General features: G+C 42.6%; 1 protein-coding gene across 2 annotated transcripts in view; it reads right to left on the bottom strand.

Moving 5' to 3' along the window:
• Positions 1-14,802, bottom strand: part of LRMDA (leucine rich melanocyte differentiation associated) — a 1,077,770-nt gene that overhangs the window by 435,167 nt on the left and 627,801 nt on the right. For both annotated transcript variants that reach the window (XM_045842270.1, XM_045842271.1), the window contains 2 exons: positions 8,434-8,573; positions 584-701 (listed from right to left, as the gene is read on the bottom strand). In XM_045842270.1, coding sequence (XP_045698226.1) covers positions 584-701; positions 8,434-8,573 — 258 coding nt within the window. The remainder of the gene's footprint in view (positions 1-583; positions 702-8,433; positions 8,574-14,802) is intronic.

Consider the following 14,802-nt stretch of genomic DNA (forward strand, 5'->3'; position numbering starts at 1 on the left):
GAGAGCTACAGAGTGAGAGCACATACTAGTACCAGTTCACATTGTCAGATAAATCACCTTCCTGCCACTGAGATCTCCAAGAGCTGTTGGGTTCTTACCTGTGGACCCAAGAAAATCACTCTTCCATGGTTCCCCTTTGGTCCCAGGAAAGAAGGACCTCCTGTGAGGAGCTAGAGGAATCCTAGCTACCTGAGAAAGAGTAAGGGCCCAATGCTTTGTTCTTTCTCTTTTCTCAGCTTCAGACCTGCAGAGGCCCCAGCTTGTAAATGAACCATCTTCTAGAAAGAGGCCTGAAATCCCACCCGACCCTGGAACATCACCATTAGGGTGTGTATGGTGCTACTTTATTGGTAAAAGACCCACCTGGGTGAAATCACCTTACAAATAAGATCCTCTTGGTCTGGGGAGACCCTATTTACACCTAGCCCATTTCTTGTCTGGCTAACAGTGTACCCAGGGACAAAATGTGGCATGAGATCCTTCCTGCATTCCACACACATAGGAGCACAGCCTCCATGCTCACAGAGAAACCACTGAGGTGAGGCATAAATCCCTTGAGAAGACCAGGAAGTAGGCAGCTTACCTTGGGCTTCACCACCTTCATGAACGCCCCTCTGACTGAAGCTTCCTCTCGTTCTTGTCTGGTTACTTTCCGGGCATCCAAAAACTTTAAGTTGGGCAGCTTGTGCAGAACAAAGCATCTGGAAGAGAACAGATAGAGACAAGTCAGGAAGGTCGGGGTGACCACCATGCGTCGGGGTGACCGCCAATGTGTCTGGTACTCAGGAATGTAGTTCAGCTGATGTCCTCACCTAAACCATGAGCTTCGTGAAGACAGGAACAATTTTTTTTTGCTCACCCTCATGTCATCTTGGAAATTAGCATTAACTCAAGAAAATAACAATTCATTTCTAGACAAGTTCAGCTGCCTAAATATTTCTTGAGCACCTACTATGTGCCATGCCCTAGGTACATGTATAGAGGTGAAAACAATATGGTCCCTGCACTAAAAGGGGCTTTCAGTGTAATTGAGATGATAGACTCACACAGAGAAATTAGAAATCAGCACAGCTAAGTACCAGTTATGCAGTAGTTTTGAGAGCACAGAGAAAGGGAACCTAATATTGCTCACTAAATAACTAGAAATTAGTAGCTGTAGGAGGATGAGAAGGAGCAGGAAATTTCAAGTAGGCTTCAGGAAAACAAACCATAAAGCAACCCCAAGCACTAGCTTTTTCTCAGTGCAAATGTTACTTGGTGCAAACAGTGTGCCACCCTTCTCTGTGGACCCCTGGGTTCCCAGGCCAGCTCCCACAGCCATAAGGCAGCCTCACATCACCACGTGACCTCCATATGCTGTCCAGGTAAAAGACAGCTGATCACTCAAGTACCAGACACAACAACTTGGAGGCCTTAGAGGTTATGACCAGCCATAACCTTAATATTAGTCATTTTTAAAGTCAAAATACTCTAAAATTCTTTGGAGGTATACTTTTCCTCCCTAGAACTGTTCACCCCAAAAGCTGAGGTCCTGGAAATTGGACTACTTCCTACTTCCTCCCTGGCCTCAATCTACTACCTTTTTTCCTATTTCTCCCTGAGCCTCTCCCTTTCCTCTCCAAATGCCTTCTGACCTTATCCAAAATCAGAAAATGTCCACAAAGAGCCCAAATGACCTTTCTATCCTCCAGTGGAACTCCCAGTAGCCTCAGTCAATGTCAGAGAAAACGTCCTTCTTCTGCTTGTAGTAGCAAAGGCTTAATGACAACAGATTCTTTCAAATAAAGACGTGTGCAGACAGAAACAGTATGTCAGGAGTGAGACTCCAAGGAGGAAAGACACCCACTAAGTGTAGGGTGGGAAAAGATGAATATTCAGGTGAAGAAAACAGCAGTATTACAAAATCAGCCAGTGTTTAATGATGGAACGAAGGATGTCTTCATGGTGCTGGCAGGAACCATGACGACAACAGACAGCACATTGTCATTTTGCCCCACTTTGGATCACAGCCCTGAAATCAAAGGAAAGAGAGAGAGAGGTGCTGGCTTTTAAGCTAGTTAAAAATTTTAGATGACAGAGCTTCCGTGTTCAGAGCACTCTTCTCACACAACCAAAAAAATAGCCCGTGAGATAGGCAGTCAGTCACCCTGATACCAGGGGTGGCTTGACTCCCACCCTGGCGGCCAGCCTGGATTTTCCAGGTGGTTGCTGCTCAGAGAGATTTGAGGGATGCTGGGAAAGCCTTCCCCAAATGTTGGGTCTGAGTCTCAACCCAGGGTCCAAAGTTCATCCTTTAGAGATGTTGTCTTACAGGTACTCATAACATTTATTCTCCCAACAAACGATCTAGGAGCAGTCAGCGCCTGGCAAGAACAGTGCCAGGTGCTGAGAACAAGATGATGCACATATCAGATAAGGTCTCTGCTCTCAGGGAGCTTCTATACTAGTACAGTGGTTCTCAAACTTAAGAGGTTGTCAACATCCCCCAGAGGGCTTATTGAAACACAGACCGCAGAGCACCACTCCCAGAGTTTCTGATTCACTACATGTGAAGTGGGGCTGGGAATTTACATTTCTAATAAATTCCCAGGTGAGGCTGATGCCCCTGGTCTTGCTGAGGACCCCTATCCGAGTAAAAATAACACCATGAAAAATATTCATTTTGGAATTATAGGAACTCTAAGGTACTGAAGTGTCCCCTTCCCAATTCTGCCAACAGTCTGCCATGGCCCATGCCTGTGGTACACATAACACAGACAGCGGGCACATCTACCAGGCCTTCCTGCCCCTCAGTGGTTTGGAATGGTTTCCAAATATTTCTGCCAAGTGATAAGTCAGTGGGCTTTCTGCCTGCCTGTCCCATCCCAGTCTCGGGAGATCTATTTCCCTTTGTTCTAGGTCATGTCGGGGTGTCAAAAGCTGCAGCTTCAATCCTGAATGTAATACAAGCTTGCCATAAAAATACAAGAGAGGATTCCCGAAGCCACAGAATGAAGGCTTTTACAATATCAATTCAACCCTTGTAAATTTAATCCAGGGTTATTTGTTGCACCAAAATCTCTTTACTGTGATGTATTACTTAGTTACTGAGGTTATCACAGCCGTATCCTAAAGTTGCATAGTACATAAAACATTTCAGTTAACAATGCGGGAAGGTTAACTCCCTTAGATAACCTGCAATCACAAGGGCTAGTCCACATGACATGCCTCTGTCAGCTTCCACGAGCTATTGATGGTTCAATCAGTTTGTTTTGAAGGTAAAGTACAACAAAAGGGCAGTAAACTTATTCAGACTGTCAACAGGGGCTATCTGGAATGGGGCTTGCAGGTAAGTAATTCTGGGTGTTTTAGGGCTATTATCAAACAGCAATGGTTGAAGGAAGAGACAGCTACTAATAACACAGAAGGCAGCCATCATAAACCACTTTATGGCAGAAACCCCCCGTCTATAAATCCTGCGACACCCGGAGACAGCTTCAGATTTATAAAACTGCTTGTTAAGCCAGGACACTGCTTAATGAAAAGAGATCCATCTAAGTTCTAAGTCTCCAGTCCTCAGCTCCAAAGGGTAACTCCAATTTTCCTGACCTTCTCAAGGTGGCTGGGCAACAGTCCTAAGGCTGGAGGATGAAGTCAGGGCACTCCTTGCTGTGATGTGGAAGGTGAGGTTATGGAGAGGAGACCAGAGGTCCTGGGAAGGAAGGTGTTTAAAGACCTATTTGTCTCTGCAAACAGATTCTCTAGAAGAAGGGAAACCCCCACACAGAGCTTCTCAGGTTCTCTCTCTTTTCATATGGAATGCTCCATTTTCTTAAAGGACTCCTCTGAAGAGACATCTAAAACTGGTAGGGGGAGAAAAGGAACAGCAAGAAGGCTTTTTTTTTTTTTTGGTATATTTGTTGCTCCAGAATAAATTTTCTCTGACCAAATCCCAAAGCTCTGGCATTTTCCACCTAGATTTCAAAGTCAGAGGAGAACAAATGCTCCCCTCTCCTGCTCAGAACTGCTACCTCGTAACACCACACAACCACAGATCTCCATTGTCTACTCCTAGGGTTGGCTACTGTGTTTCCGTCTCTGAAGAGACTCTACTCAAGACATACAAAGCATCTAGATTCTGAGGGAACTGGATGTGGCGGTCACAGGAGTTTTGTCTCACTTCCTTCCATTTAGGGTATTCTATGCTTCTACCCATTAGTTCTTGCTGCCTACTTGCTCCCATGCATTGGGTTGGGGTGGAGATGGCTTAAACTACTGATGCCTTCCTGGGGTCCCTGAAGACAGTAACAGGTGACTCATGAACCATTTTTAGTCCTTCTCAAAACCTAAAAGAATAGTGAACACACCAGCAAAATATCAAGCTCCTTTGCTCTTGACTGGATTATATCAACCTTGTTTGGTAACACTGGCTACCTGATTAATTTCAAAAAAAGAGTTAGCATTTGCTTAAATGCAGTGCATTTAAGAGACAAAGTTTTAAAGTATGGGGAAGAAAATTTAAAAGAAGGGAAGTCTTCCTAACAAAAAGCCTGGGGACCAACAGGTCAAGGGCAAGAGCCCAGACTCCGTGATTGTCCTGCTGTGCATTCTTGGTTCAGTCTGTACCACCTTCCTGAGCTCCTCCATCTGTGCAATGAAGAAAATGAGCTAAGTGGTGCCTACACCCCTTTTAAGCTTTAGCTTGCTTGAATTCTATGTGCCTCGAAGTTAATTTACAATAAATACATCTATGTTCTCCTCTCTTATGACTCCAATTTCCTTACGTAACCTCCCCCTCACACTTCCAGGTAAAAGAGGACTGTGAGAAAAAGTCAATAAAGACCAAAGAGTAATGAATAACTCCAGATGCTCAGAGATGACAATGATCTCACTCTAATGAGACGAGGTGAGCTCACCTACAGCATTAATGAATGCCTGACAACTGGCAAAGGCCAGCTGATTTAGGCAGTATGTTTGAAGTCTCCGTGCAAACAATACACCCACAGGACAGACCAAGGCCCTCTACAGAGGGTAACCAGCAATTACTCTGTGGGCTTCTGTCACTTTGATCTCTAGGTCGTGACCTTTGCTTTCTTGTGATCTTCAAAGCCCAGACTGTAGATTAGCTGGAGAATGCTGGCTGGGTTGTGTAAGCCACAAGTTTTACAGCTCCTATTGGGCCGGGAAATGGTGGTAGCCCAGGACGGCCAACAGACTGCAAAGGGCCCCTCCCTCCCTCCCTCCCTCTCTCTCTCCCTCTCTCCCTCCCTCCCTTTGGCTGAGTGCTGCAGACACTGGGCAGGCCCCAGGGCTGTTCCCTTAGAGGGAACAAAAGAAGGGTGTCACATTTTAAATAATTTAATGTTATAAGGAATACAGAGGTCCCTACTGAGGAGAAAGAAAAAAGGAGAGGCCGACCAAAAACTGCAGTGGCAGGAGAGAATGAATGACAAAGAGTTTAGTGACAGAAGTAGAGCTAAGAGACCATGGATCAGCCCCACTCCCTTATTTGACAGCTGAAGTCTAGCACTTGTATATGGTTGACTTTCATGCTACTTTCTTTCCTGTACTAAGAAGAAAGAAAATAATTGCAAAGGAAGACAAGAAATAGACCATTCTGGGCACCCAAGTTTCCATCCTTGATTTCTTTTTCTGCCGGTATGGAAGTCCACAGGAGGCCCCACGTGGTTTCTTAGTACGATGGTGGTCTCCCAAGCCAAGCTCTGCCTCACCCACTCTCTTCCTGCTCAAATCCCAAAGGCTGTTGGTTATCACATTCACCTCCATTCAACATTCATCCCAAAATAGCACAGTGTATACACACAGCAAAACATGGTCAGGTTTAAGGTCCTATAATAACATGGCAATGGACATTTCTCAGCCATGATCTATGATGAATGGCAAAAAGAAACTCCAGGCATGGTTTTGCTCCTGCCCCAGCAGGACCAGGGCACTGCTCAACAACTTGGTAATAAGTTCATGCTCACATGCAGATTTAATGACCCCATTTTACTGTGGGGATGTGTGCCAAGAAAATCTAACCCAGTGCACAGGGGGTACTGGGCTAAGTGAGGAAGGAAAAGGGGTGGTATGGGGGAAGGGAAGAAAAGAATTTGCAGACACCAAAGCATCTGTGAAGCCATTTCCAAAAACTCCATGAATCTAGTCACTTCCCATTTCTGGTCCAGTGGTTGGCCACAGCGTGACCTAAAACTGGGTAGACCTCTCTGAAATCAACCTCTCCCATGGAAATGAAACAACAGACATACTTGTTTTGATGTATGGCTGGGTGACATATTATAAATATTACATCACATAACCACAGGGGATGCCAATCAATAAGGAATTTTTTAGACAGCACTAAATGAACCATGGGTTCTTGCTTCTGAATACACTCCTTTAAGGCTCCTACTATTGCTTAAATGATTAATAGAAGACATATTGTCAGAAAACATACTTAAAGTGAAAAACAGTAAACCGTAGAAATATCATTCATTTTTTAAGCAATTTTCTAGTGAAAATGTCACATAAATTTACATAGAGGCCCTAGTATTAGGCTCCGGATAACAGCTAGAAGGCAGGCAGAACTCATGCTTTGTGAATGAAGGGCCAGGAAAATACTTTAGGAAGAGGAAAAAAAGGTGACTACATTGCTTTGTAGAAACCCAAATGCCACAGGAACTCTGGGTCCAAAAGTCTTACTGTGAAATCCTAAAGTTTCTCAGGGTTAAATGAAGCTCAAATTCCAGGATGAACAAAGTGGAGCTGCTTATGGACCACAGAAAAGAACTGGTGATACACACATTTATCTCATCCAAATGCAGGTATGAGAATGCTTGTCAAATTACCAACAAAAAAAAAAACAAAATGAATAAAAAATTCAGAGTTACTATAAAACGAGCCTACTCTTCCACTCATCAATCAGATGCTGTATAGTGAACATGTAACTGGACGCACCCACATTTCATGTTCCCACCACTGCTCTTGATTCCTATTTCTCTCCAAGTGTGAGTGCCTTGCCATTGTTGTAGGCGACTTCCGAATTTTATAAAATAATTTTGACTAGATGTGATTTGGGCTGTGCGAGTCCTCTAGAATCCCATTCCTCATGGCAACTTTGCCAATATGTGCAACTAGAAAACAGCCTTCTCAGCCTCTTCCTTCAATATCTTCCAAGGAACAGACCTGGAGAAGGTGGGACAGGCTTAGGTGGTGTCCATCCCAGCCCATGAGGTGGATCATTCCTATAGAACAAAACCCTCCCTCAGGAATCATGCTCCAACAACCACCACTTGGATTGAGTCTGAAGGATAGTCACTTGCCTGTTAACTGCATTTGTTGACATCCAAATGGATCTGAGTCCAAATCAGCAGAGGGCATCTGAGGTCCTCCAAGCGCCCTGCATCTGTCTATTAGTACCCATGTCATGAGAGGAAGAGTGGTTTCAAGACAGCTCCAGCAAAGTTACCAAGCTCCTATTCCATGGCCCTCACTACTTGGGTTGTTAACGAGGCATCAAAGGGCAAGAAGATACAGTATGAAATCAGTAACAGCAACAGAGGTGAGTTTGGATCAGTGTTTCAAAGCAGATGGTTTAGAAGTAGAGAAAAGAAAGAAAATCATTTCTACCTGGAGCCCATCAAAGCACATAGTCAGTGGACACTGAGGCATAGCTTTATGGAACAAAGTTATTGGCCTTGTGGGACTTTCTCTTGGGATTTTATATAAGCTCCCTTGACTTTAATGTTAAGTAATTTCACTCCAAAAAGTAACTCTGAAGCAGACTACAGGAAGACCTTATTACACAGAGCCACAGAGCACAGGTCAGCAAAAGATAGTCAAATCTGGACTGCTGCCTTTATTTACTTATTCAAAGATTTTATTTACTTATTTTTAGAGAGAAGGGAAGAGAGGGAGAAAGAAAGGGAGAAAAACATCAATGTGTGGTTGCCTCTCATGTGCCCCCTACTGGGGACCTGGCCCACAACTCAGGCATGTGCCCTGACTGGGAACTGAACTGGAGACCCTTTGGTTCACAGGCTGGCACTCAATCTACTGAGCCACACCAGCTGGGCCAACTGCCTTTTTATAAAATAAAATTTTATTGGATGGAACATAGCCATGCCCACTCATTTACAAATTATTTATGGCTACTTCTGTACTATAAGAGCAGAACTGAATAGCTGCAGTAGAGACCATATGATCTCCAACCCTTTACAAAAATTTTGTCAACCCTTGACCTAGACCACCCAACAGCTTTACATGTCTCTTGGCTCCTGTGACCACAACAAAACAAGTCAATAGCTATAGGTTATGCAAAAGTGGAAGCTTAGCATTTTCATGAGTAATCCATTGATATTTACCAAACATCTGCTATGTACCCACTAGTACATTATGCCCCCAAAGATGCTACTTTTCCCTGCTTTCACCATGCTTGAACCCCTAGATACCCACCTGTATCTCTTGTAGTCTTCCTCATCCTTTTCCAAGCTGACCAATTCATTGGGACATGCTACATTCCCGAGCAGGCTGAGGTACTCCAGAGCTGGTGTCACTTCTGCCAGGTGGTCAAGCAGGCACTCCAAGTCAGTGATGTGACAAAGGTTAAGGATCTCAATCCAGGAAGACAAGACTTAGCAAGGAGAATAGACCATAACTGACAGGGAAACACTAGCAGCTGATGAGTCCAGACTGCTCCCAGAAGGTGACATGGGTAAGGGTTGAAATCAGCTTAGCTGTAGGTACTTAGAATGGCTAGCTTTTCCCTCCTACTGCTGGGTATACAGACCAGCTTTTCTCTGGACAAGTAAGGCTGAGTTCAAATCGCTTGAGAGACAGTGAATAAACTTAATTATTTTATCCCACTTTCCTTTCCACTATAGTTTTGTTTTGTTTTAATGATAAAGGGTAGATTCCATGTAGTAAAATATTTTACAATATGAAAATCCATAAAAGTTAATTCTTTCTAGTAATGAAAGCAAGACATTATTTTCAATGGCTTCATTAAAAATATATCCATTTTTAAAAGGTAATTTGTCATTAAAATATACAGGAATGGAATAAACACAAACAGGGGACTGGCCATTCCCTTATGATCTGAGAGTCTGTGGTGGAGTTAAGCATTGCTCAGTGGACTCAATGATGGGGGAAAAAAAAAACATTGTATTGCAAGGAAAGGAGAACAAAGCTAGAATGAGAAGACATGCAGAACAAGTTAGGACAGGTTTAGTCAAGCCGGGCAGGTCAAAATGCATTTCCTGACTCCGTGGTGAATCTCATGTCCTATGAAGAAATAAACCGAAAGAGAAAGACCAAGGAGAGGCATGGTGGTAAAATTATTCCAAGATTCATCGTCACAGTGGGATCCATTGTCCTGTCAAGGTAAACACCGAGACCTCTCCCCAAACCAAATATATTCAAGGAATCACAGGAAAGGGAAGGAATAGTTCATGCATCAACTCTTCAGTTGAGCCACACATCAGATGAGCTGGGCCCTAAGCAAGATGGTGATTTGACAGGCCAGAGAGAGGCCATGAATACTAGGAGCCCATGGATACAAGCAGTGAATTAATGACAGGAGACAGAATGAGGTCCTTGACAGGGAATGACAGCAGAGCATTTGGGGGCTGAAGATATACAGACAAAGGCAGCATATAAGAGTCAAAGACTCAGAGGTCTACCTGAATTTATGAGAAGAGAAAAAAATTAAAAAATTATCTGCTCTTACTCCATCAGGATATTATCTAATGATGGGATGTTACCCAGATTCTTCCTACTTCATTTCAACTTGTCACACAAGAATAAACTCCAAATCCAACCAATATCTGAATCCAGTTCCTTACATATCTGCCAAGGGGTCACCACAAGGTACCTCATTTTAGCTCACAACCATAAGAGAGTTTTCCTTTCCTCTGAGACTGAATCTTTCTGGAATTTCTACCCACTGACTGAACTTAACTGTTTGTGATCACAAAGAATACAATATTCTTCTCTTCCACATGATGACCCTTCAAACAGTGGAAGTCCAAGTTTTCCTTAAATCTTATATTCTCTAAAGTTCCTTCAAACAATCTTTACATTCATACTCGGACACCATCAAATACAAGGACAAGCACTGTTCCTTGGGAGGAACAAGACAGAGGCAAGAAGAGGGAGAGCACAAGCAAAAGGAGAAAACTAGTAAAAGATGGTCTGAGCAAACTCATCCACTGTGCGTTTCAGTTGACCAATGTCTGCCCATTTTCTAAACAAAGACAAGGATGCTGATGTTATCGATTCTCCAAATCTTTAACAAATGACATCCAGGAATGGCCACAAAGGACCACTGGGATGAGCATGATGGTAATGGGGACACATAGAGAAGACTAACAAGAAGGCCCTGGCAGGAAGGTAAAGTTGGAAGTACAATGGGTAAGTGGCCAGTAGTGAAAACATTGATGTTTTTCATTAATGAAGACAAAACATACTTATTATATTTTCAATTCAAGTTCAATTGTCATTCTCTTTAAGAAAATCACTTAAACAAAGCCAATTAAAATGACAGTGAATAATTTCAGGAGAATTGTGGCTTTTCCAACAGGTCTATCTTTCTATGAATGGCAATCATTATAACATTTAAGAGAGAGGAAGAGGAAGAAGAAGATCAGGAAAATGAGGAAGAGGAGAAGAAAGAGTCTGCCACGATTCTCTCTAGCAGTGCTGTCCCCAGGCCCTGAGAAAGACACCTCAGGGGCCAACAGTATCATCAGGTGGGGTACCCCATGCCTGGACTTGGACCAGTATGGGCCTCAGTCCCAGTCCTAGCTTCTTCCCTTCATGGTTCACTCCAGTCCTCTACTCCACACATAGGACCCATCAGATGTCCCAAGAAGCACTAGACTCATGCCTATTAGATCATCCTAAAGCCTCGAGACCAGGTTCTATTTCTGGGGATGGGTGGGTGGGGGGAGGCCGCCAAATGTTCACTACTACTATTAGCCAGCACAATATTTCTTTAGTGAAATTGCAAGAGAGTGGGCTATCAAAATGCTACTGACATGATTTGGGGGATTCAAATTGTATATGTAGACAGCGGCCCTGAGAACATAGGGGAAGCCCTTTCTACTATGGATAGAAAAGTCTAACAAAAACCTATTTCCCTGTTAGGAGAAAACTCCTTAAATCTTCATCTATTTTTTTTTTTTAGTTTCTCTACGAAGGTGGGAACATGAAGGAATAGGATTCATAACTGGCAATATTTTCAAGCTGAGGAAACATTGGGCAACTGAGTTGGACTGAACTCCCAGTCATTTCTCAACATTTAGTGACTATGGAAACCTAGCATGCCACCATCCAGGGAGGTCCAGTTTAATCTGAGTAAATGTTCATATGTAAATGTACTCAGAACTAATAAAAGCTTGCATGTGAGAGCTCCTTGCTTACAGATGTCTCTTCCAGGGTGCTAAAAAAAAACCCTAGTAATAGAATCACATGGCAATATATTATCCAAAATTTACAAAAGTAGGTTGCACAACTGGTCAAGATCACTGCTTTTCTTCATTAGGATGACTTCCACCACATTTTGCTTTGAGCTGGATAACACTGAAGCAGCTGTGGAAATTCTAGGAACCTGGTTAAGAGAAACTTATGAAGAAGTGGCATTTTATTAGGATTCAGTGGGATATATTTGTGTGGTTTGCAGTCATTTCTGTGTCTGGTTATTACAACAGTACCAGTAGGAATGGCTCCCAGTAATATTCTTGCCACTCAGTAACACTCATGCTGACACAACATGTGGGGACCAACATAAAGCTGATGATGAAATGATTAATGAGTTAATCAATTCAAAGAACATTTAAGATTAAGTTGGTGAGTGTACACACACACACACACACACACACACACAACTTAAAATTTCCCAAGATCTTACAGCTCATATATGAAGAAAATATACAAAAGCTTTTTCAATACCTAATAATTCTAAATTTTTTACCAATAACTTAGTGGTGAAATTACAAATAAGGACTGGTAAACCTGAAAGAAACCTCCCTAAACTATTAAAAATACAAATCAATTTTCAATTAGATAGAATTGTCTTTCTATTCTCTCAGTATAAAATATAAATTATGTAACAGAATTATAAGGGAATTTTCAGGAAAAATAAGAAAAAGGTTTTTATATAGGCATGTGAGTATAAAAATATTTACTTTTCTAAACATTTTAATGTGTGGTATTTTAACTTAAATTTTAATTTGCTTTGATACATTTTTTATTCCCAGTAACAGTCATCTTCATACCTAATTTTGCATTCACAATTATGTAGTCTTTCCCTTTAAAAGGGCCTTCTCAAATTATGTAAGTTTCACACTCCACAAAATCTAGATCTGCCCCTGAGCAGGAGGCCCTGGAGATGTGGACTTTGAATCTCTTGATCATTTCTTGGGCAAGAGGTCTAGAGGTTGCAAGAAGCTTCAGCCATCTTGCCAATAAATCCAAGGAATTCTGGATTTCTAGAGTCTTTGAGACTGCTTCATTTAGGATATTGCATATGGTAGAAGTTACTTCATCTTCCCAATCTTTTCAACTACCCACTAAATGACCAACTGGGCTGGGCCAGGTAGTCTTCCCCAAATCCAGACCAGGCAGGGATCACTAGTATCTCCTTCATGGATGCTGTGGACCAGAACTTCATCATCAGGGTGATACCACCACTGGAGAATGAAGCAGGAGGAGGAGTTTTAATTGCTTCTTTGGTCTCCTGGGTCAGCAAAGACCAGCTCTGTTCTTCCTGATTGCAAGCTCCAGATAGAATTTGCACATTCCTGAAGAGATAATGCAGGATTTTGTCAACCTGCATAGATAATTAACCAGAGGCCATCAAAGGAGGGACTTGGGGTCTGTGGCTAATCAAGACCACCACAGTCAAGACACTTTCAGAGGTTCTCCTAAAGGTTCGAGGGGTTTTTTTTTAAACCTCTTTAACATATTTGAAGCTCCCTAGCACAGTTTCATTTCTGTCCAGCTGGATTCTCAGCACACACCTGGTTTCTTTCATCAAGTCTTCTCAAGATTGTTCACCATTTAGAAAGTTTTAGTGTTGTCTATAGAAAGTTGCCATTGCAGAGCCCAGCTGTCATGGCTGGTCTTGCCAAGTGAGATTTCCTGCTAGGGCCCAAGATCAAAGCAACACCACAGCCAGTTGCACAGGTCTGAAGTTGTTTCCCAAGTGAGAAAATAGGACGTACGTTCCTCCTGTGGTAAGCTCCAGGTCAAAGGGCAACATATATAGTCACTGGGGAGATTACAACCAGAGCTCATTCTACTATTGGATTTTTTTAATGCTAACTAAACAATCTACAGGATATATTATCTCATTTTGATTTGCACACAGGTCAGAAATATTATCACATCTATGTAACAACTAAGAAAACTGGGGTCAAAGTCACACTACCAGTAGATGACACTGTCTATATTTAAACCTAGAACCTAGGAAATGGCATTTCTAGGAAAACATGACTCACCATTTCCTAACATATAAAGGAAATTTTATGGTGAACAATGAAAATTCTTATGTGCTTTTGTGGGAGACCATAATGTGCTGTCACCCAACTGTGATCGGTAACTCAGTTGTTTCCAGTTTGGGCTTATTCTTGTCAAGCATTGAGGCTTTGGCTAACTTTAAAATGTACCAAGAAGTCATAAAGTCTTTGGGTGTAAAGTGATTTTCCATATATATATATTTAAATCTTTTAATAGTACTCTGAAATATATATTTCCCAATTTACAGGTAAAAAACATAACTGAGGCCTCTGGCAAGCTGCTGACACTTCCCTGAGATGATGCAGTCGGCTGATATGGGAACACTAGGCCAGCTTCCCGAATTGGAGCACATCCCATCTGTATTAATGTCTCCCTTATTGGTGTTACAATTCACACTATCTCTTCATACATGTGCTCAAGCACATAGGGAGACAAAAAGTGAAGAAATGAACCATGATTTAAAATGAAGTCACTGATCACCCTTCCCTTACTCACCCCTGAAGGAAGAGTGGGTGAAAGGTTAGATATCCATTTTTCCTACCATCTCAGTTTTCCATTATTTGGGGTTGGATATTCAGACATGATGACTGAGACCATAACCAAGTACCTATCCCTGCAGGGAGAGAGCCAGGGATAGTGTGTACATGCTCCCAAGGGAAAGATGATAGACAGATAGAGATAAATAGAGGCAGAGATGATAGAGATAGAGGGAGGAAGAATGTTAATGTTGGGGAGAGGAGGTCAATTCCATGGCCCATCAGTCACTACAGGGCCAGTCTAAATGAACCTAAGGAAGGAAAGTGAGATAAGCTAGGAACCAAGAGATGAAGAGGTAATCTGGGAAGACCAGACTCCAGGTATATCAGGACAGGGCACCAAAGCTGAGGGCTGAACAGAGCCCTCAGGGACAAAGGCTGGGGGAACAAATGTGGGAGCCCAAGCATGAGGTACACAGTTGGGAAGTGAGGCCGTGTTCAACTGGGAAGAAATGTGCCCAATGCTGGGTTTAGGATGTGGAATCTTTCATAAGCTCCCTCTGCATCTGGGAGCAGGGCCTTGTGAGGCCAGACACAAGCAGCTGACTCCTCCTACCTCTCAGCTCCTCTTCCTGTGCAGCAATAGCTCCTCTACCTTGGGTTTTAGAGTCTGGGCTGAAAATTAACATACCTGGGGTCTAGACTGAGCCTGACACAAACAATCTATATGAATTCAATAGTTCATACTCTCCCAGTTTCTTCATAGAAATGAGACTTATTCCCAGGGATACCAAACTCACAGGATGATATGAGGGTAATATTAAATTTA

This window comes from Phyllostomus hastatus, unplaced genomic scaffold, assembly GCF_019186645.2.
Source record: "Phyllostomus hastatus isolate PE091 unplaced genomic scaffold, TTU_PhHast_1.1 phas_contig_38, whole genome shotgun sequence".
NCBI lineage: Eukaryota > Metazoa > Chordata > Mammalia > Chiroptera > Phyllostomidae > Phyllostomus > Phyllostomus hastatus.